This window comes from Protopterus annectens, chromosome 3.part1 (assembly GCF_019279795.1).
Source record: "Protopterus annectens isolate FY-2018-M chromosome 3.part1, PAN1.0, whole genome shotgun sequence".
In the NCBI taxonomy this organism is placed as follows: Eukaryota; Metazoa; Chordata; order Ceratodontiformes; family Protopteridae; genus Protopterus; species Protopterus annectens.
Genome location: NC_056732.1, coordinates 1821960797 through 1821982677, shown reverse-complemented (window position 1 = coordinate 1821982677; position 21881 = coordinate 1821960797). Strand labels below are relative to the sequence as shown.

General features: G+C 39.6%; 1 protein-coding gene across 1 annotated transcript in view; it reads left to right on the top strand.

Annotated features, from left to right (window-relative positions):
* LOC122798921 (zinc finger imprinted 3-like) overlaps positions 1-16286 on the top strand; it is a 144602-nt gene extending 128316 nt beyond the window's left edge. The window contains exon 5 of the mRNA XM_044068011.1: positions 14636-16286. Coding sequence (XP_043923946.1) covers positions 14636-15834 — 1199 coding nt within the window. The 3' untranslated portion in view covers positions 15835-16286. The remainder of the gene's footprint in view (positions 1-14635) is intronic.
* Positions 16287-21881: the final 5595 nt, after the last annotated feature.

Below are 21881 nucleotides of genomic sequence, written 5' to 3'. Positions count from 1 at the left end.
GATTGGCCAAAGTGGGTCCCTTGGTTTTGGGTTTCCCTTCTAAGACTTCCTCAGATCCCAGAGGAAGTCTTCATCCTCAACAGATTCTCCTGCCAAAAAGCAGAGGCTCTCAGATTCCAGCTCCCTGGATCTGCGACCAGGATCCCTAGCTTCAGGTCCAGGCTCATCTGCTCAGAGAGCATCGGCTTCCTCTGTCGGATTTGAGGCCTCAGATGCTTGGAGGTCCTGGGATCTGAGCTGACCTAGACCGACCTCGCATCCAGCCTACTCAGCGGATCTGACTGAGATACCTTCTACATCCACATATCCAAGCTGGCCCTCAGATCCGACAGTTTGTCAGATCCAATCATTATTGAAGGCTCCCCCTCCAGACTCAGGAGATCAGATCTGGGGCTTTCAAGGTCTCCTTCTCAAGACTGCAGGCCCTCAGCTAGGTCAGGACAATCCTCACTATTTTCCCATTCCACCAGAAGTCTACTCCCCTCATATATGGATAGGATGATGAGGAGCTTTCTCAAGGACCAAATTGAGTTGGGCTTGTTGCCATCCCCTGCCCACTTGCCCTGGTGATCTTCTCCATCCATGGAACTCCTCTCTCCTCAATCGACCCATCTGGGTTCAGTCCCCCAGGATCAGAACATCCCTAAGGAGCAGCCAACTGTATTGGGCATTGCTTCCATTCCCACACCTTCTGGGCCCCTAGAAGTTTCAGCTCCATTGCCCTCAGAGCTGGTGGTGCCTCAGCCCCACGAGGTCGGTGGGGGTTATTGGAGAGTAGTGTTGGGACCAGAGCTTTTGGACCATTCCTTTCCTCTGGGGGCCTCCACTTTGGACAGCTTAGGGCCGATAGCATCTGGGGATGTCACTCAACATTGGGAGGTGACACCTCATCATCATACCTGGGTCAGCCCTCTCATGACCACCTTCAGATGGGCATTTCCCCCATTGGGGTCCCTTCCTCTTCTGAGTCGTCCCGAGTCCACCAGGGAGGAGCCTTCTCAGAAGACGACATGCAAGAGGAGGCACTTGGACTCCCCTCAAGAGTCCCTCACTGAAGACATGGATTTTGAGAAAGTAGATGGCTCCCTCAAACTTCTGTCTAAGGAGGTGTCCTTTGAGGACATCCTCAACATCCTTAAAAAGTGAGGCAGTTGGTCTTCCCCCGCCCCATCTTCAGAGGAATCCGTGTTCCTGAAGGCCTTCGGAACGGGCCCATCTTCTACCTGGGTGTCTCCCCTGCTGATGATCTTGTTCACCTCATATCCAGTAGGGCGTGGAAGGAGCCAGATACAGTGGAACCAGTTCCCAAGAAAGCTGATAAGTTCCTAAGTCCCACCAAAGACAAGGCTTTTTGGAGCAAAGGCATTCCCATTGATGCTATGGTGGTGGTCGCAGCTACAAAAAAAGAAGGAGCTCGCTGAACAGAGCTCCATGGTCAATCCCCCAAACAGGGAGTCTCAGGCAACTGACCATTTTGGGAAGCATGTGCTTGCCTCAGCTACATTCAGACTGAGAGCAATCAACTACATGGCACACTTTACCCAGCTGCAAAGTTACTTGATATCAGAGCACTCTACATCCAAATGTAATAACTCAGAAAGAGGAGTCTCAAATTGGTCCCTCCAAAGCTGTCTACTTTGACTTCCCTGGCTAATGCCTTGATGAGGTTGATCACCAATGCAATGGATGCCACCTCTCGAGTGCTGACACTGGCATTGCCATTAGGCACCATGCTTGGCTTCGCCTTTGTGGTTTTGTGGAACCCTTCAAGGCATCATTCACTAATGCCTCTTTTGAGGGGTCAACTCTTTTGGCCTTTCGGTCAAAGAAACTTAACCCATAGTGACCAGGAGTGACAGACTCTGTTCGTGGTCAGGATCAAGTTCTCTACTCACCAACTATCCTTTTCCAAAAATCAGAGGGGTAGTAAGAAACTGTGGTTCCACAGGTCTCAGTTTTCCTTCCAGGATACTCCACAGGAATCTTCTTCCTCCGGCCAGGAAGGGGGTTTGACAACAAATACTGTCCCAGAGGCAGTGGAGGTCTGCAGAACCAGAGTTCTTTGGAAACTTTCTCAGAGAAGCCTTTCAGTGCTGCTGAAGTGATGCCCAGTTGTCCTGCCCTGGAGGAAGTCGGGGGTCATCTCTCCCTCCACCCACTATCCTGGACAAGTATTGCCTCAGATCAGTGGGTGTTGAACATTGCATCCAGGGATTACCTCATCCCCTTTTTTCAGCCCCCTCCAGCTCAAAAATCTCTCCTGGGTGTTTCACCATGCCAAAGGGAGTTGGTGCTTCTAGATGTTTGAGACCTCCTACAAAAAAGAGGCATCCAGGAGGTCCCAACAGGGCAACAAGGGCCCAGAACTTACTCTCGCTTCTTTTTGGTGCCCAAAAAAATGGGGACCTTCATCCCATTCTGACCTCAGTGTTTTAAGTTTATCAGTCAAGAAGTCAAATTTCCAGATGGACAGTGTTCAGTCCATTCTTGCCTGTTCTGCACAAGGACGATTGGTTACACTCAGTGGATCTCAAGAATGCATACTATCACATCAAAGTCAATAGACACTCCAGGAGATACCTGTACTTCTGGCTGGGGGCCAAAAACTATCAGTTCAGAGCCCTGCCCTTTGGACTCACCTCAGCCCCCCTGGTGTTTACCATATGTATGGCAGTGATAGCAGCCCATCTCTGGCTGCAAAGTTTCCAGGTCTTTCCATACCTGCCCCGATTGGCTCCTCATGGCACCACCATGGCATTTTCTCACACTGGCCACATATTACACACTCAGTCTCTTTCAAGACCTAGGCATCACAGTCAACCTGCCCAAATCTCATCTTACCATGTGTCAGAGCCTGGAATTTATCGGGGTCCTTCTGAAGATGGTGTCAGAGACTGCAACACTTCTCCCACGCAAAGTCGAGATGATTCAGGAACAGGTCCATCTTCTTCTAGATCTGGAATGTCCTGCAGTCAATTTAATCTTGCAGGTGCTAGGTTCAATGGCGGCATCGATTCAGTTAGTCTCTCTCACCAGAGATCCCATGCGAGTTCTAGAGTGGACCTAACAGTGCAATGGTCAACTCGTCTTCATCCCATATCCCTGACTATCAGGTATTTCTCATATCTGCAGATGTCACCTTGCTTGATGGCTCCAAGCGCAGGACCTTCGTCTAGGCAGACCCTTCTGTCTTCCCCAGCCCCAAGCCATGGTGACCATGGATACTTCCCTATTGGGGGGGCATTATTGGGGAAGGACTGTTCAAGGCACATGGTCCCCCTTCAAGACCAAATTGCACATCAATGTCCTGGAGAAGAGAGCAGTCCTTTTAACACTGCAAGCCTTTCAAGACTGTCTCCCTCTCGGGACCATTGCAATTCAGTCAGACAATATTGCAGTGGTCTGGTACATCAACAAACAGGGGGGAACACAATGTTAGCCTCTGTGCAAAGAGGTCATGAGAGTTATGGAAATGAGTGCATCTTCCAGGCGCTTTCTTCTTGCAATGCATACTCCTGGCAGTTCCAGCGTATTAGCAGACAAACTCAGCAGATCTACCCTGAGTCCAAACAAGTGGACCCTGAATCCATCAGTGGAACATCGGATATTCGACCGCCTTCGATCTCCCTTGCTGAAATCTTTTTGCCTCTCCGGTTAATCACAAATGCAGCAAATTCTTTGCTCTGACCCCCCCCCCCCCAAATGGAGGAGTCACCCAGGGGATGCTGTGGTTCATGATTGGCCATTGGGACTTCTGTATTCCTATCCCTCAACTCCCCTCATAGGTTAGGTTTATAGGTTAGTATGAGGCTAACTGCCCTTGTGGGCCATTTTAAGCCTAGCCAGTTACCCCATGTGAGAATCAAATCTTGCACCTTGTATTTGTAAGGTCAACACCTTAACCATTGTAGAAAACACAAAAGCGAAGAACCAGGAGCAAACACCAAAATGCACAAACAAATTTAATAAGCGCTTTCGGGAAAACTTGTATCTTCCCTTCTTCAGACAAACTACTACATACCAAAACAGATGTATAAAAACATTTTTTAAAAATCAATCAATTAATTAAATTAATTGCAGTTAAGATTTTAAAGCAGCAATACACTTTTAAACATGCCCTCATTCGTGAAAATAACCCACACCAAAATAACACATTGGCAGCTTAAAGCCTTAAGAAACAATTATTCTAAATACAAGGCTATTAATCTTAGCCTATGTAAGTTTCTTAAACTTCAAAAACTTAAAAATAATAACAATAAATGACAAAGTATGTAAAAATTGAACATGTTAACAAAGTTAAAAAATATATATATATATGTACACACACACTCGAAGTTATCTTCGCAACGCCAAATGTTTGAGCACACAGGCAATGGATACAAACTCATTAAGTCCAGGAGACAAATATGCAGCTGTTCAAATTTGCCAAAATAATTCCTCTTTTTCTAGAAGCACTTGCCAAGACCTGCTCTAAGGTCATCTTGGATATGTTTTAAGACTGTAAACTTAAAGGTATGGTCCTCATATACTGAGGTGTGGCGTGCTAAAGCATTGGTGAGATCTTTCTTGGAAATAGCATAATTGTGTTCATAAATGCGCTGCTTTAACTTGCGCTCACACTTTATTATGTTTACACACAGCATTTTATTATCTCCTATTTGAATAGCATATTTGTGTTTGTTTATTCTCCTATTCACCTCACTAGTAGTTCTTTCAACATAGAAACTCCTTCAAATAGGAGATAATAAAATGCTGTGTGTAAACATTATAAAGTTAGCAAGTGTAAGGTGAATTATAAATTTTAGTATTAGATTCCCTGGTTAATACTACTAAACCTAAAAAGGAAAGGTTTAAAACAGTAGCGTACGTGTATTTAAGTTATTTTATCATATGATGTTTTTTAACTATGCATGTGAAATAATGTGACATTTTATATTTTTGTATATGAATCGTGATAGAGCATGTGATTAGAATGTGGTATTTAAAGTGTGTTTGGTTTTGGTTACCTCAGTCTGAAGAAGTCTCTTGTGATTGTTTTAGGAGATGAAAGCGCTTACTGGAGGTTTTTGTACCTTGGAAAAAAGTGTCGGTTGTGTATCCTGTTGTTTGCCGTTTCTGCTACTTTGAAGACAGTCTCATCTGACAGTTCAATAACTGAAACCATGACAGAAGCTATATTACCTGGGAGTACTCGTAGACAACAAACTCATATATGACCAACATATTCTCCAAACTATCTAAAATATACACAAAAAACTAGGTTCCTACTGTACAGAGCAAATCAGTAATTTACAAGAAAATCCATAGCAGCAACCTACTTACTTCCATCTGTATTGCATGTATCACTTGTCTTCACTAATGTTACCATTACCCTTAAGTCCAAACTTGATGCATGCTATAGTAAAATAGCAAGATCTGCAACATATCTCATTTAAATAAGACTGTCCTTAACAAACTCTCAATTTGCTACAACCACACTGCCAGGTTTGCCACTGGGCTGCCTTTTAGGACGCATCATTGCATCAATCTAAATCAGCTTGGGTGGCTTGAACTACCCAGCCTAATCCAGTATAACCAACTGATTATGGCCTATAAAATCCTCTATAATCCGGACAATACTCCTGCACTTAAAAATATTATCACCCCCTATAACAATCCTAGACCGCGTCGATCCTCTAACAAACTATTAATTCAGACTAGCAAAATTAATAACAAAGCGGTGATTCTCTCTTTGCAAACTCTGTAAGTAGATCCTGGAACTCTCTTCCAGCTGATATTACCTTACTTTCCACCTTAGGTCAATTTAAAACTAGACTCAAACAACATCTGTCACTTAACTGGCTATGTCAGTGTATCAAGCCTGGCTAACTCTCTCTAGAATGTGTAAATATTTGTTAACCAGTTTATTGTATAATTTAATTTAATCCTGACTTGTGCTCAGGATTAACTGTAACCTGTGGAACTTGTTTAACTTGCTTACTTATGTAATCTCTGTAAATAGTCTGTAATATGTAATGCTGGTATTATGTAATGCTGTATCTGCTTACCATTGGAGCTTTTCTCCCCGGGCCTCCGCTGAAAATGGACATGCATCCAGTCGGACTACCCCGGTCAACAAATGTCAAATAAAATAAAAAAAAAATAAAAAATAAAACCCACCACGGCACAGCCCTAAAGGACCTAAATTGGCTAGAACTTCCAAATCAGGTAACCTACTGTCAACTCACAACTGCCCACAAACTTGTCTACAAGCCAGACAATTGATCCTCTGTAAAAAGCATGTTACTACCATACAGCAAGAACAGAACTCTGTGCTGCAGTAACAAATCTCTCTTAGCTCGAAGTACCTCACAACAGTCTGCCAGAAACTTACTCTGTTCTCACTGTGTCAAAAAACTGAGTAACTTCATCCCACTAGAGTTAAAGCTTACAGAAAACAACACATGCTTTAAAAGTCTGCTAAAACAACATCTAAAAGTCAATTGGCTCTGCTGTTGCTCTACAGCCGGACAATTTCCAGTCCTGAAGAAAATAGAAGCTGCAATATGTCTGACAAAATGATAGCTGCTCCTTAATAAATTCCCACATGGTGATATTACACTTTCCCTTCTATCTACTACTGCAAACATGTAACTGATTATATTCCTTAACTACCTGCTCCTACTTAATCCTTGCTCTCCCTCATCCCTCAATCGTATCTCAATTTGCTAATTTCAAACCAAACGTCAGTTTTTGTCTCGCCTTATTTTTCTCTGTAATTCTGTCTGCTACAGCCTTATACAAATGCACAGGTAATCTCTTATGTTCTCCTCTTGCTATAGTCACAAATTGTATTATAAAAGGTTAGCAGTAATCATCTGTTAGACCTAATTATGTATGCAAAAATGTATATGTACCCAGGATGAAAATTTTATTTACAATGTAGAAAATGAAAAAACACCTGTATATTGCCTATGGATTTGAATATTGGTTCTTTTCTGCCTATGCCTCCACTGAAAAAGGGTATCTGTCCCTTTTAGACTTCCCCAGACAGCAAGGATAGATAGATAAATAACTGTCACAGGCTGGGGTCCCTTGGAAAGGGTCTGTTTGGTTATTGATTTTATGCTTACAGACAGTAGTTATAACTTTAACCTCCTACATAAAGAGATAGTGGGAATCTTATTCAGAAAGTGAAATAGGTGAAGTGGTGTAAATATTTTCTTTTGTTACAGTAGATGTGAGTCTGAATATAACCACTGAATATCATTGTGGCTTAGAAGTTATTTAGCTGTTTCACTTTTTTTTTTGATGATGAAGTGATAGAAGTTATATGTTCTTATTTTGTACTGATTTTGTTTTCTGCAGTTGAAGAGAACTGCCCCGAAGGCAATATCTGCCCCAGTTACAAAAGTTTGTTCATGGTTTTGTCAGAACAGGAATATATATAATGTGTATCTATCTGATTATGTGTGTGTGTGTGTGTGTGTGTGTGTGTGTGTGTGTGTGTATATATATATATATATATATATATATATATATATATATATATATATATATGTGTGTGTGTGTGCACATATATATAAATAATGTAATGTAATGTTTCGCAATTTTTGTGTTGCAAAAATGCAGTTTAGTTATCTGGGCTTTCGACATTTCAAAGGGGATACAGACACACACACACACACACACATATATATATATATATATATATATATATATATATATATATATATATACACATACACATGCAAAATGTATTTTACACACAGACACACACACATATATATATATATATATATATATATATATATATATATATATATATATTTAAATGGGACCCTTTCAGAACACTGAAGTTTCAGAATGTCGAACTTCATATGGTCGAGATCATATGATCAACTTTCCAAAACATTGTAGTTTTTGTATGGCGATCATGGTACCGTGTTGATAGGGGAGTTTATCCTTTTCCCTCTGTAGTGTGATCTTGGAGTTGGTATCTCTACTATGCAGGGGGTGCTGGGAATATAGATTCTTGTTGTCTTATTCTGTTCAAGTTTTCATAAAGTCAGTCATATGGTCTTGAGCATATGTAGTTTGATTTTTAGCAAAGTCAGTCTTCTGACATAGATCCATATTGTCATGTTTGAAGATAGTTGTTAAATGGAGAATGTTTTTATGGACATGGTAATGAGGATTTATTATTGATAACAGTGCTAAGATGATTGAATTTTTTTTTTCATTTTGAATGTGAATAGATATGTGTTTCAGAGATTACCCCTTCTCTGGGGGTTTCATTTGAAGCACAGGTCTTCCATAAGCTTATTCAAGTGCAGTTTGGACCAGCTGATAAGAAACTGCAAATTCACCCCTGGCTTGGCACCTGTGCTCTTATGAACAGGGGCAGCTCGTAGATGCTATAAGGCACAGGCATATACCAAAGCCATTCTAGGCCGCTGGCATTGATAGATGGGAAAATTGCAGCATGAATGGCTAGGCTTAAAAAGGCTTTGTGGCCATTAGCCTAGTAATTTCCTATTATCCTATGATAAAAAGAACTGCAAGAAGGACCCAGCCAAGCTAGAGTCTTCACTGTGTAAGACCTTATTCCTTCTGCAGTGAAGGCCCAGGGGACATATGCAAATTACCCCTTAAGAGCACACCATTGTTTCAGCTAATTCATTTCTGAATACCTGTAAAAATAATTACGGGTACAGTTAGACCATTGAAGCCAAACCCCACTAGCCGTGGACATAACCATGTTTGTTTATTTTATTTATTTATTTATTTAACATGTGTTTACCGGGGAAGCCCAACTGGGACAGCACACATTTTCAGTGGAGACCCAGGTAGAAACACTCCAGTCACATGTCTTTGGAATGTGGGAGGAAACCTATACAAAAATGGGGACGACATGAAGACTCCACACAGAGGGCACCCCAGCCAAGAATCAAACCTGAGAGCTTCTTGCTGTTAGGTGACAATGCTAACCTCTGCACCAATTGTTTGCTCTTGCTTCATTAGTACAATTTTGTTTGATGAAAATTTAGAAACACAGAGCTTAAAATCAAGATTGATGTTCATAAGTATTAGGATGCCTACAAAATATCCCAACCAACATCCAAACCCTTGGGACTTAGTTTTTTTCTGAATGGTTTGTCTGTGTGACCTTTCTACCTTTTGGTATGAATAGATTAACTCTCAGTCACTTAAATGATGCATAATTCTTAAATAGCATGTTTGAATTTGTAACTAGATGAAGTAGAACAGAATCACAGTGAAAATTTATATGATGCCTGCACTAGCCAATATTTTTTTTTTTCAATGCCCCCTTCACACTTAAATTTTTGCCTTATGGTGAATTTTTAACAGTGCATAGAACTTGCTCGGATGACGATAACTAGGCGGCTACAGAAATTAGAAATTATGAATTAGGTAGAGGCTAGTAATTGCCACTTCTTAGTTACACATGTAAGAGAATTATGGGTAATAAACATCATAATAGGAGGGGTTTCTTTGGTGCCCATTTTTTATTAGGGAAGACAAGGGGGATGTTTACTCTATTATTAAACGTGTTTCTTGTATGGAATAAATATCTAGAATTAGTAGAAAATTCCGTAATATTGTTTTGAACATTAAGAATATTAAGATTCTTAGAAACCACCACAATTATCTTATAGGAACCCTTTTCTTTAAGGACTGTTTAGTGCCAACATTGAACCACAGAGGGCTTGTGGACCCACTAAGCTGCATAAAAAAACACATTTAAAAATGATAGGTTAGTTTCATGCATGATATTAAAATGGGTTACTCTTTTCTATCTGGGTCTGGGTCTGAACTGGCATACTTAACATGTTATAATTTGTTGCTGTGGCTGAGATACGTAGTATACTTGACTATAACTGTGAATATTGTTACAGTTTGAAAACTTCTAGGTGGAACAACACAGCACCACAAAACTAAGAACTGATTCTCTGCATGGAAACAGATCCAAGCAACAATCCACCAGGCCTGGTGCTCTCATGCTGGGTACTTTGTGACAAACCTCATTATCACATAATTGTAACAACATTGTAAGTAAATGCTAGTGAGTGTCTCATCCATGGTTTGTAAGGTTGCTTGTGCAGACTTGTATATACATTGAAGTGATGAATGTGTCAGGCACAGGTAATGTCTGAATGTATTGATGTCACGTGTATTGTCCTTGTTGAGGGAGGGGTGTTGGGGCACTTCAAGCTGAAGTGTGATAAGAGTCCCCAAATTGTTAGCACTGGCCCTGTTGTGGGGACAGATTAACTTCTATTCCACAACAGTAAAATGGAGTGGATGCTAACACAGATTTATTAAAGCATATTTTTATTTAGAGAATTTGCGAGGTGGTTAATTGGACATCATTCTTACTTTCTGCAGGCAATACACGTTGGACGTTCTCTCCAGGAACAGAGCATGGTTTGCTCCTGCAGCCTTACTCCTGTATTCATAAGTTTTGGCAAAACCAAATCCAACAAATGAGGCTAGGAATGCCAGCTGAACAACCAAAATGTATTACACTCAAAGGAAGCGCTTTTGTCTGGTAACCATGACCAGACCTCATCAGAGTTTTCATGAGTTTTGGCCAGATTCTATAATCCCTTAGTACTCTGCTATTCTTGGTGAATGATGATACATCAGTGTTCGTTACATTACACATAGTAGAGACATGCGAGCATACTCACTGTAACAATAAATGTAGTGCAAGGATTGTCACTGCAGTGATGGCTCCATCCTGCATATACATGTAGTATAAGGATTGTCACTGTAGTGACGGCTCCGTCCTGCTTGTAAATATAGTAGAAGGATTGTCACTGCAGTGACGGCTTCATCCTACATATAAATGTAGTATAAGGATCGTCACTGGAGTGACGGCTCCATCCTGCATATAAATGTAGTATAAGGATCGTCACTGCAGTGACGGCTCCATCCTGCATATAAATGTAATATAGGGATCGTCACTGCAGTGACGGCTCCATCCTGCATATAAATGTAGTATAAGGATCGTCACTGGAGTGACAGCTCAATCTTGCATATAAATGTAGTATAAGGATTGTCACTGGAGTGACGGCTCCATCCAGCATATAAATGTAATGTAAGGATTGTCACTGCAGTGACGGCTCCATCCTGCTTATAAATGTAGTATAAGGATTGTCACTGGAGTGACGGCTCCATCCTGAATATAAATGTAATATAAGGATTGTCACTGCAGTGACGACTCCATCCTGCTTATAAATGTAGTATAAGGATCGTCACTGGAGTGACGGCTCCATCCTGCTTATAAATGTAATATAAGGATTGTCACTGCAGTGATGGCTCCATCCTGCATATAAATGTTGTATAAGGATTGTCACTGCAGTGATGGCTCCATCCTGCATGTAAATGTAGTATAAGGATCGTCACTGGAGTGACGGCTCCATCCAGCATATAAATGTAATATAAGGATTGTCACTGCAGTGACGGCTCCATCCTGCGTATAAATGTAGTATAAGGATCATCACTGCAGTGACGGCTCCATCCAGCGTATAAATGTAATATAAGGATTGTCACTGCAGTGACGGCTCCATCCTGCGTATAAATGTAGTATAAGGATCGTCACTGGAGTGACGGCTCCATCCAGCATATAAATGTAGTATAAGGATTGTCACTGCAGTGACGGCTCCATCCTGCTTATAAATGTAGTATAAGGATTGTCACTGGAGTGACGGCTCCATCCTGCATATAAATGTAGTATAAGGATCGTCACTTGGGTGACGGCTCCATCCTGCTTATAAATGTAGTATAAGGATCGTCACTGGAGTGATGACTCCATCCTGCATATAAATGTAGTATAAGGATCATCACTGGAGTGACGGCTCCATCCTGCATATAAATGTAGTATAAGGATCGTCACTGCAGTGACGGCTCCATCCTGCATATTCCATCCTGCATATAAATGTAGTATAAGGATCGTCACTGCAGTGACGGCTCCATCCTGCATATAAATGTAGTATAAGGATTGTTACTGCAGTGACAATTCCATCCTGCTCTATCCTGCATATAAATGTAGTATAAGGATCATCACTGTAGTGATGGCTCCATCCTGCATGTAAATGTAGTATAAGGATCATCACTGCAGTGATGGCTCCATCCTGTATGTAAATGTAGTATAAGGATTGTCACTGGAGTGATGACTCCATCCTGCATATAAATGTAGTATAAGGATCGTCTCTGCAATGACGGCTCCATCCTGCATATAAATGTAGTATAAGGATTGTTACTGCAGTGACAGCTCCATCCTGCATATAAATGTAGTATAAGGATTGTCACTGGAGTGACGGCTCCATCCTGCATATAAATGTAGTATAAGGATCGTCACTGCAGTGATGGTTTCATCCTGTATATAAATGTAGTATAAGGATCATTACTGCAGTGACAGCTCCATCCTGCGTATAAATGTAGTATAAGGATCGTCACTGCAGTGACGGCTCCATCCTGCGTATAAATGTAGTATAAGGATCGTCACTGCAGTGACGGCTCCATCCTGCATATAAATGTAGTGTAAGGATCGTCACTGCAGTGACAGCTCCATCCTGCATATAAATGTATTATAAGGATCGTCACTGCAGTAACGGCTCCATCCTGCATATAAATGTAGTATAAGGATCGTCACTGCAGTGACGGTTTCATCCTGCATATAAATGTAGTATAAGGATTGTCACTGCAGTGATGGCTCCATCCTGAATATAAATGTAGTATAAGGATTGTCACTGCATTGACGGCTCCATCCTGCATGTAAATGTAGTATAAGGATCGTCACTGCAGTGACGGCTCCATCCTGCATATAAATGTAGTATAAGGATTGTCACTGCAGTGACGGCTCCATCCTGCATGTAAATGTAGTATAAGGATTGTCACTGGAGTGACAGCTCCATCCTGCGTATAGATGTAGTATAAGGATCGCCGCTGCAGTGACGGCTCCATCCTGCATATAAATGTAGTATAAGGATTGTTACTGCAGTGACAGCTCCATCCTGCATGTAAATTTATAAGGATTGTTACTGCAGTGACAGCTCCATCCTGCATGTAAATGTAGTATAAGGATCGTCACTGCAGTGACGGCTCCATCCTGCATGTAAATGTAGTATAAGGATTGTCACTGCAGTGACGGCTCCATCCTGCATATAAATGTAGTATAAGGATTGTCACTGAAGTGACGGCTCCATCCTGCATGTAAATGTTTTATAAGGATCATTACTGCAGTGATAGCTCCATCCTGCATATAAATGTAGTTAAGGGTCGTCACTGTAGTGATGGCTCCATCCTGCATATAAATGTAGTATAAGGATTGTCACTATAGTAACGGCTCCATCCTGCATGTAAATGTAGTATAAGGATCATTACTGCAGTGACGGCTCCATCCTGCGTATTAATGTAGTATAAGGATCATTACTGCATGATGGCTCCATCCTGCATATAAATGTAGTATAAGGATCGTCACTGCAGTGATGGCTCCATCCTGCATATAAATGTAGTATAAGGATCGTCACTGCAGTGACGGCTCCATCCTGCATATAAATGTAGTATAAGGATCGTCACTGCAGTGACGGCTCCATCCTGTGTATAAATGTAGTATAAGGATCGTCACTGCAGTGATGACTCCATCCTGTGTATAAATGTAGTATAAGGATTGTTACTGCAGTGACGACTCCATCCTGTGTATAAATGTAGTATAAGGATCGTCACTGCAGTGACGACTCCATCCTGCGTATAAATGTAGTATAAGGATCGTCACTGCAGTGACGACTCCATCCTGCGTATAAATGTAGTATAAGGATCGTCACTGCAGTGACGACTCCCTCCTGCGTATAAATGCAGTATAAGGATCGTCACTGTAGTGACTTTCACTTTCTTTGTCTGAAGAAGTTGGGGCATTGACTCCTTCGAAAGCACTCACTATTAAACTGACTGTGTTTGCATCGCTGACTGGTTTGTGTTAATTACTTTATTTTCGTTTTGTGTGGTTATAGTATAAGGATCGTCATTGCAGTGACGGCTCCATCCTGCATGTCTGCCTGCATGTTCAGTATACCTACCATAACTGGAAGACTGATGTAAGAGTAGAGGAACCATCCAAGTACCATACATGTGTACTTTCTCTTGTGGGAATGACTCATGTTTACCCCCATAACCAGGCGCTGTGGGTGCACTTTTTGGTGACTCCTCAGTCATTCTATAAAAGAACTGAAGACGGCATAAGCTGTTCTCTTCTTTGTTCCATCCATCCTGCTGATGTTCACAGAATTAATGGGGGAGGAATCACCCCCCCCCCCAAAGATGATGTCTAAAGCTGTGAAAGTCAGGCTTTGTAGTCGCTGTCGGTTCGTGGCATATTTTTCCCGCTCATTACAAATGTTACTGATGCAGTAATCCTTGTACTCCAAACATCGCTGTTATAGTTAATATGTTAACGTTGCTATTCTTTTCCTTTGTTAGTGACACTTGTTAATGAAAGTTTATTTTTCACTAAAATTAAAAGATTCAGAAAGATTTGTCAAACATATAATTCAGAATATAACACTGTGAGATAGAAAGTAAACCCTCTTTGTGAACCATTATATTCTAACTAATTCATGTTTCTTTCAAGTCCGCAGGAATGCAGATTTCAGTGAAATTCAGAGTCAGCTGCCATCATGTGGAACATGCAAAAACTTCAGATGTCACAAAACTTTGCCGGCTAAGGTTGTTAGTACAAGATATGACCAGGAGCACACCGAAAACCAGTACCATAACTGTGTGGAAAGCACTGATGGTTTTGTACAGAAAACTAAACTTGAAATACATCTGAAAACTCCTAGACAGGAAAATCCATGCAAATGGGTTAAGTCCAGCAAAGCATTACCCCTTCATAGTGACTTTTTGAATCATAGGGGGAAAAATCAAAATAATACGTTGGAAACAGATGAACCTGTTTTCAGCAGCAAAAAGCTAAATAAATATGTTGCACTTGTTAATGAGAGAAAATGTGAACCTCACATACGTCCTACATGTTTCACAAAGAAGGCAGACTTGCTAAACCATCAGTATGTCAAGAAGGAACACAAAAAAGTATATAAACATGCTGTGTGTGGCAAAGGTTTTGTACAGAAGAGTAACATGAAAAAACACCAATATACCCACACCAAACAAAATCCACACAAATGTGATATCTGTGGCAAGACTTTTGCAGATAAAAGGTACTTAATAGGGCATCAGCTTGGCCACACTGGAGAAAAACCCTTTAAATGTACAATCTGTGACAAAAGATTTATATATCAGAAGTCTATGGTAAGTCATCAGAGCATCCATACGGGGAAGAAACCTTATAAATGCCCTACATGTGGCAAGGAATTTACAAAGAAGGGTAACATGAGGCAACATCAGCATGTCCATTCTGGGCACAAATCGTACAAATGCACCATATGTGACAAGAGTTTTGTATGGAAGAGAACTATGGTAATGCATGAGAGCATCCACACTGGACAGCAACCCTATAAGTGCGCTATGTGCGATAAGAGGTTTACACAGAAGAGTGCTATGGTAATGCATCAAAACATCCATACTGGGGAGAAACCTTTTAAATGTACCACATGTGGCAAGGGTTTCACACAGAAAGGTAACATGCAGCAACATCAATTTGTCCACAGTGATCAGAAGCCCTATAAATGCTCCAAGTGTGACAAGAGTTTTATAACTAAGAGCAATATGGAAAGACATCAGAACAGTCACACTATGCAGAAAACCTCTAAGTGTGCCACACGTGGCAAAGGTTTTATACAGAAAAAAAAACATAATGCAATGTCATGATATTTGCACTGGGCATAAGTCCTTCAAATGCAGTGTGTGTGACAAGAGTTGCATAAATAAAGGTGAAGACTGCATATAAATCTGATATGCTATATGTGACAAGAATTTTAAACATAAGACAAACCCGGCAGTAAACTTGGGTTGCCTAGACCATAGTACTTTATTTCTCTATTCTACTCAAGCTGGCTTATTGCACATCATCGGATTATCCACACTAGACACAAAGATGGAATGCAGAAATGAAGATTAGTAAAGTAGAAGTTAAAAAAAATGAGTTAAAGTTATGGAATGCCTGCAAAGTGAAGGATTTGGTATAGAAGGTCTAACACAGGTTGCATCACAGCATGATGTAGTGAGTCCACAAATAAGGAAAAACCAGTAGATCAGGAGACATCTGAAGAAGAAATATGGACATGGGAAAGAAAAAGAGATTAAATATGGTGTAATATTTATGCAAAGGAGAAAGCAAAACTAACCAATGCAAAAAGAGCAGCACCAAAGATATTTGAAGAGAAATACAGGCAAAGGAATTCAGACATAGAGAAGTTTACAATACAAAAAATAAGCAGACAAAGAGGAAAAGTAGAAAAGGAGATAAGTAATGGAGAAGTTAAAGAAATAGAAACTGAGGTTATGGAGCACCTGCAAAGTGAAGGATTCAGTGTAGAAAATCAAATGCAGAAAGCACCACAACAGGATAGAGCAGTGGATATGCAAATCAAGGGGAAACCAGTCGAACAGGAAGTAATTGATCAGGTACACATATCAAAATATTTTGGAGCCTTCCACAGGAAACCAGTATAAACTTTCACTTGAAGTTAGACAGTAAGGAAATGAACAGGAAATTGTAGTAATTAGTAACTCTGATGCAGTCAGTGCTGAGGAGTGATAGGCCAGTGAGTTCCAGATGACAGACCAATGGTTGGCACAGGATGAAATTGAAGAGAAATTGCCACAGGAAGATGCTATAGAACTTTCTATAGACTGCCCACAGGAACTAGAAAATAAGGGATGTTCCCTCAGTTTGGAAGAAAATGAGCTAAGAGAAGAGTTGTTTGATTGAATAGAGATTGACATATTAAGATCAGTGAAAGAAATAGACTGCAGAAGGTCAGTAAAACCCAAAAAGTCAGAAGTCTGATAAAATAAATGTATGCAGTAATTAGGACTGTCCATAGAGATCCATGCGATATAACAGAAATAAACAGGATATATTACTGTGCTGCTAAATTAATAACTGATAAAGTTCTACCGCAAGAAGAAGGGGTAGTGAGGGAAACGAAGGAGACAAATCGAATACCATAGTGGAAGTATTGAATAGAGAAAACTGTAACGCAATTACAATGAGAAGTGTCACTGTTAGAAAACTATAGAAGAGGCAACAGATCAACAAAATTACTAAGAAAGATTGATGTGATAAAAGCAATCGGCAGTATTAGAACAGACCAGGATCTATCATGCACTATCGCAAATAAACTAAAAATTTCAACACAGGCAGAAAAACTTAGGAGATACACAGATAAATATAAAGGAAAAGTACAAAATAAGCAATTTATTGATGACCCAAAAAAGTTCTATGGAGAATTGGGAAACAAGGTAAAAGGAATTGAAAGACCACCAAAAAAAGAAGAAATAGATACATTTTGGAGAAGTATTTATGAAGATCATGTGGAACATAACAAAGATGCTAAATGGGTAGAAGAAGTAAAAGAAAGAATAAGAAGTTTAAAGGTGCAGGATATGAAATGGGATGAAGTAGCAGCCAGAGGGATTGAAACAAAGTTAAGAAAATCCTCTAACTGATAAACCTTGGGCCCAGATGCAGTACCTAACTTTTGGTTAAAAGTATTAACATCTTTGCATGAAGATTTGGCCATAAGTAAGGACTATTTATATGCACACCATGAACAGACACCATCCTGGCTAACAACAGGCAAAACAGTGCTCCTAATTAAGAGGGAACCTGCAAGGTACTCTAAAAATTATAGACCAATAACTTGCCCTCCAATGACATATAAACCATACACAGGAATTGATGCTGACAGAGTTTATAGTCATTTAGAAGAAAACTCAATTATGGCAGTAGAACAAAAGGGCAATAAAAGAAAGTCATATGAAACAAAGGATCATCATTTGTTAAATAGTCATACTGGAGAACTGTAACAAGGGGAAGAATCTAAGTATGGCATGGATTGACTACAAAAAAGCATTTGATAGTATCCCATAAGTGGATGGGAGATCATAGATTTGTCCCAGGGATTACTCCCGTGTCACTATTAGACAGAGGCACAGTAAACTAAACCTTAAAAAGGACACAGTATACTCAAATCAAGGGGTGGCGTAAGCCATACAGAATCGGGCTAGGCTTATAATAGCCCCAGGGCAGATAGCCTAGTATGAACCTATATTCATGGATAAAAGAGTGCTTAAAAATGTATAAGTTGCACCCTACACTGATCGACTACATTACAGTGACCATGAAACAGTGGCAGACCACTTTGCAATTAAGCCATGATAAAGGACAAATTATTATTCCAGGGATAAAAATTGAAAGGGGGATATTCCATGGTGACACTCTGTCACTGTTGCTATTCTGCCTTGCCATTAACCCATTAAGCTGTTTACTTAACAGTTTAGGCCATGGCTACAATTTGGCTCCTAGGAAACAAAGTGCAAAGACTTCTCAGCTTCTCTTTGTTGATGATTTAAAATTGTGTAGCTCATCAGATGAGGAATTGAAAGCACAGCTGCAAGTTGTCAAAACATTTTCAGATGATATAAGAATGTAATTTTGTCTTGATAAATGTGCAAAAGCAACATTTAAAACAGGAAAACTATAGCACCAGGAAAACATCAGTTTGGGACAAGAATGTAATATAAAAGAACGTGAGTAGGAGGGAGTGTATAAATATTTGGGAATTGATGAAGGATCAACAATAAAACATGAACAAATGCAAATAAAACTTAGTAAAGAATACTATAGAAGACTAAAATTAATTCTGAAAACAGCTTTGACATCTAGGAACAAAATCCAGGGTATAAACCAATTTGCTCTTCCTGTCCTAACTTACAGTTTGGAGTGACTGACTGAGCCAAAATGTGATGGATAGATTAGGTAGGAAAAAAAAAGAAGGATGCTTCATGCTCACCAAATGATTTATAAAAGTCAGTGCATACCAAGATTATATAGTCCCCATTCCAATGGATGGATGGGCCTCCTTGAAACTGATTACATGTATAGATCTGCAACTGTGGGACTCCACACATATCTGCTGACCTCACAAGATCCAAACACAGTGAAAGTTTTGAAACATGAGGAGAATAAATCTAAGATGATTTATTTGCTTAATTTACCAGAAGCATATTCGCATCAAGCAGGAATGGAAATCAAACCAGAAATAGACAAAAAAAAACAGGCAACAACTGAATGTGCCAAAAAACAAAAGAAATAATATAAGGTGAAGGACCAGATGAGAAGGCAAGAAATGTGGAAAAAGCATAAATATAGCTGCAAGTATAGAAAACTTCTGGAAGAACCTCATGTTGATCAGGAACAAATGCAGGAGTAGTTAAGGAGAGGTGAATTTAAACCAAGAGATGAAAGGTTAATATTGGCAGCCCAAGATAGTGGGCTATGCACATACTGGTTTACAAAGTCCATTGAACATGTGGGAGAAACAGACAAATGTAGGTTTTGTAAAACCGAATTGGAAACAGTTGCACACCTCATTGCTGGTTGTGACATACTAATGGCAGAAGGACTGTATACTGAAAGGTATAATAATGTAGCAAGACTGTTGCACTGGGGATTGTGCAAACATTATGGTACTGAAGTGGCTGAAAAACACTGGAAACATGAGCCACAAAGCATTATAGAAAATGAAGAAGTCTACATCATATGGGATCATCCATCACCAACAGTTCAAAGGATAGATGAGAGAAAACCAGATATAGTGGTCCAAGAAAAGAAGATAAAATAGCATTGATCATCAAAATTGCTACACTCGGTGACTACAGTGTGCTGTTTGCAGAGAAACACAAAGTTAAAATATCAGGATCTGCAGGCAGAAATGAGAGGAATGTGGAAGAAAGATACCCAGATAGTTCCCGTAGTAGTAGGAGCAATGGGTCTTATTAAAAAGAGTCTACAATTGTATTTAGGTATGTTACCAATCCATGTAACCTCATACGAATTGCAGAAGGAGTCATTGCTGGGCACATTGCGTGTGCTGCGAAGAGCTCTTTTGGCTGACATCAAAGATTGAAACAATACTAATTTCATGATCTTTAATCGTACTTTGACTTCGGAATGGAGTCCATTCCTGTCATGGTTTTAGAAACCCAAAAGACTTGGAGAATTTAAAAAAGAGCAGGACGCCTATTGCAGATAAGAAATAATTTGTGTGTTGTTACTATTATGCAAGAAGTCCTGAATTTCCAGACAAAGGATAAACAAAACGATAAAGAGAGAAATTAAGAGGAAAGAAAAATACTTGTACAAGAAAAACTGTCAGAAGCTTTGAATAAAAATTTGTGTTCATTAATACAACAGATTTATGAAAAAGATTATACATACCAGGAAACCTTGGGCCATTTGGAAAGGGAAACAGTTGAGGAAATGCGACAATATAAAGAAAAAAAATCAAGAGATTTTTGAAAGGTATAAAATAGAAATATAGACATGGGAAAGAAAAAGAGATCTGATATAATGTCATATTTATACAAAGAAGAAAGCCTAACTAATTAATAGAAAAAAAATAGCCCTAGAGATATTCGAAGAGAAATATAGGCAAAGGCATCCAGATATGGAAAGTTTCACAAAACAAAAAAAAGATCACAAAGAGGAAACGTGAATAGAAGATTAGTAAAATAGAAGTTGAAAAAAATAGAAGCTGAAGTTATGGAATATCTGAGAAGTGAAGAGCTTAGTTTAGAAAGTCTAACATGTTATATCACAGCATGGTGGAACGAGTCCCCAATTAAGGAGAAACAGGTGGAGCAGGAGATCTCTGAAGAAGAAATATGGACCCAAGAAAGAAAAAGAGATTCAATACAGTGAAATATTTATACAAAGGAGAAAGCAAAACTAAGTACAAAAAGAGCAGTACCAAAGATATTTGAAGAAAAATACAGGCAAAGGCATCTGGATATGGAAAATCATACAGTACAAAAAAAATAAGAAAACAGAGGAAAAGTAGAAATGAGGATTAGTAATGGATAAGTTAATGAAATAGAAACTGAAGTTATGGATTACCTGTAAAGTGAAGGATTTAGTGAAGAAAATCCAACTCTGATAACATCACAGCAGGATAGAGCAATGGATTCCCAAATTAAGGATAAACCATCAGAGCTGGAAACATCTAATCTGGTGCCATATGAAGGACAATTCTTCCATAGGAAACCAATACAAAACTTCAGTTGGAGTTGCACAGCAAGGGAAGGAATAGGAAACTGTGGGAAGTCTGATGCAGTCAATGTTGTGGAGTGACAGGCCAGTGAGTTTCCTTATGAAAGAACAATGGATGACACAGGATGAAATTGCAGAGAATGTGGCATAGGAGAATCCTATAGAACTTTCTGTAGAATGCCCACAGGAAGTGGAGAAATAAAACAAATGAACACAGTACTTTGAACCGTTCCTAAAGATTCGTGCATTATAACATAAGTAAATAAGATATATTGCCGTGCAGCTAAATTAATAACAGATAAAGTCTTACCACAGGGAAAGGAAGGGGAGAAATCTAATGCCATCCTGGAAGTATCAAATAGAGAAAACTATAAAGACATTAAGACAAAAGTGTCACTGTTAGAAGAGTATAGGAGAGGGAGCAGACCAAAAAATTACACAGAAAGATAGACATAATAAAAGCAATGTGCAGTATCATAACAGATCAGGATCTATTGTGCAATGAATCAAATAATAAACTAAAAATATCACCAGAGGCAGAACAATTAAAACATATGCAGATAAATATAAAGGAAAATACCATATAAAGGAAAAATACAAAATTAGTAAGTTATTGATGACCCAAAAAAAATTTATAGAG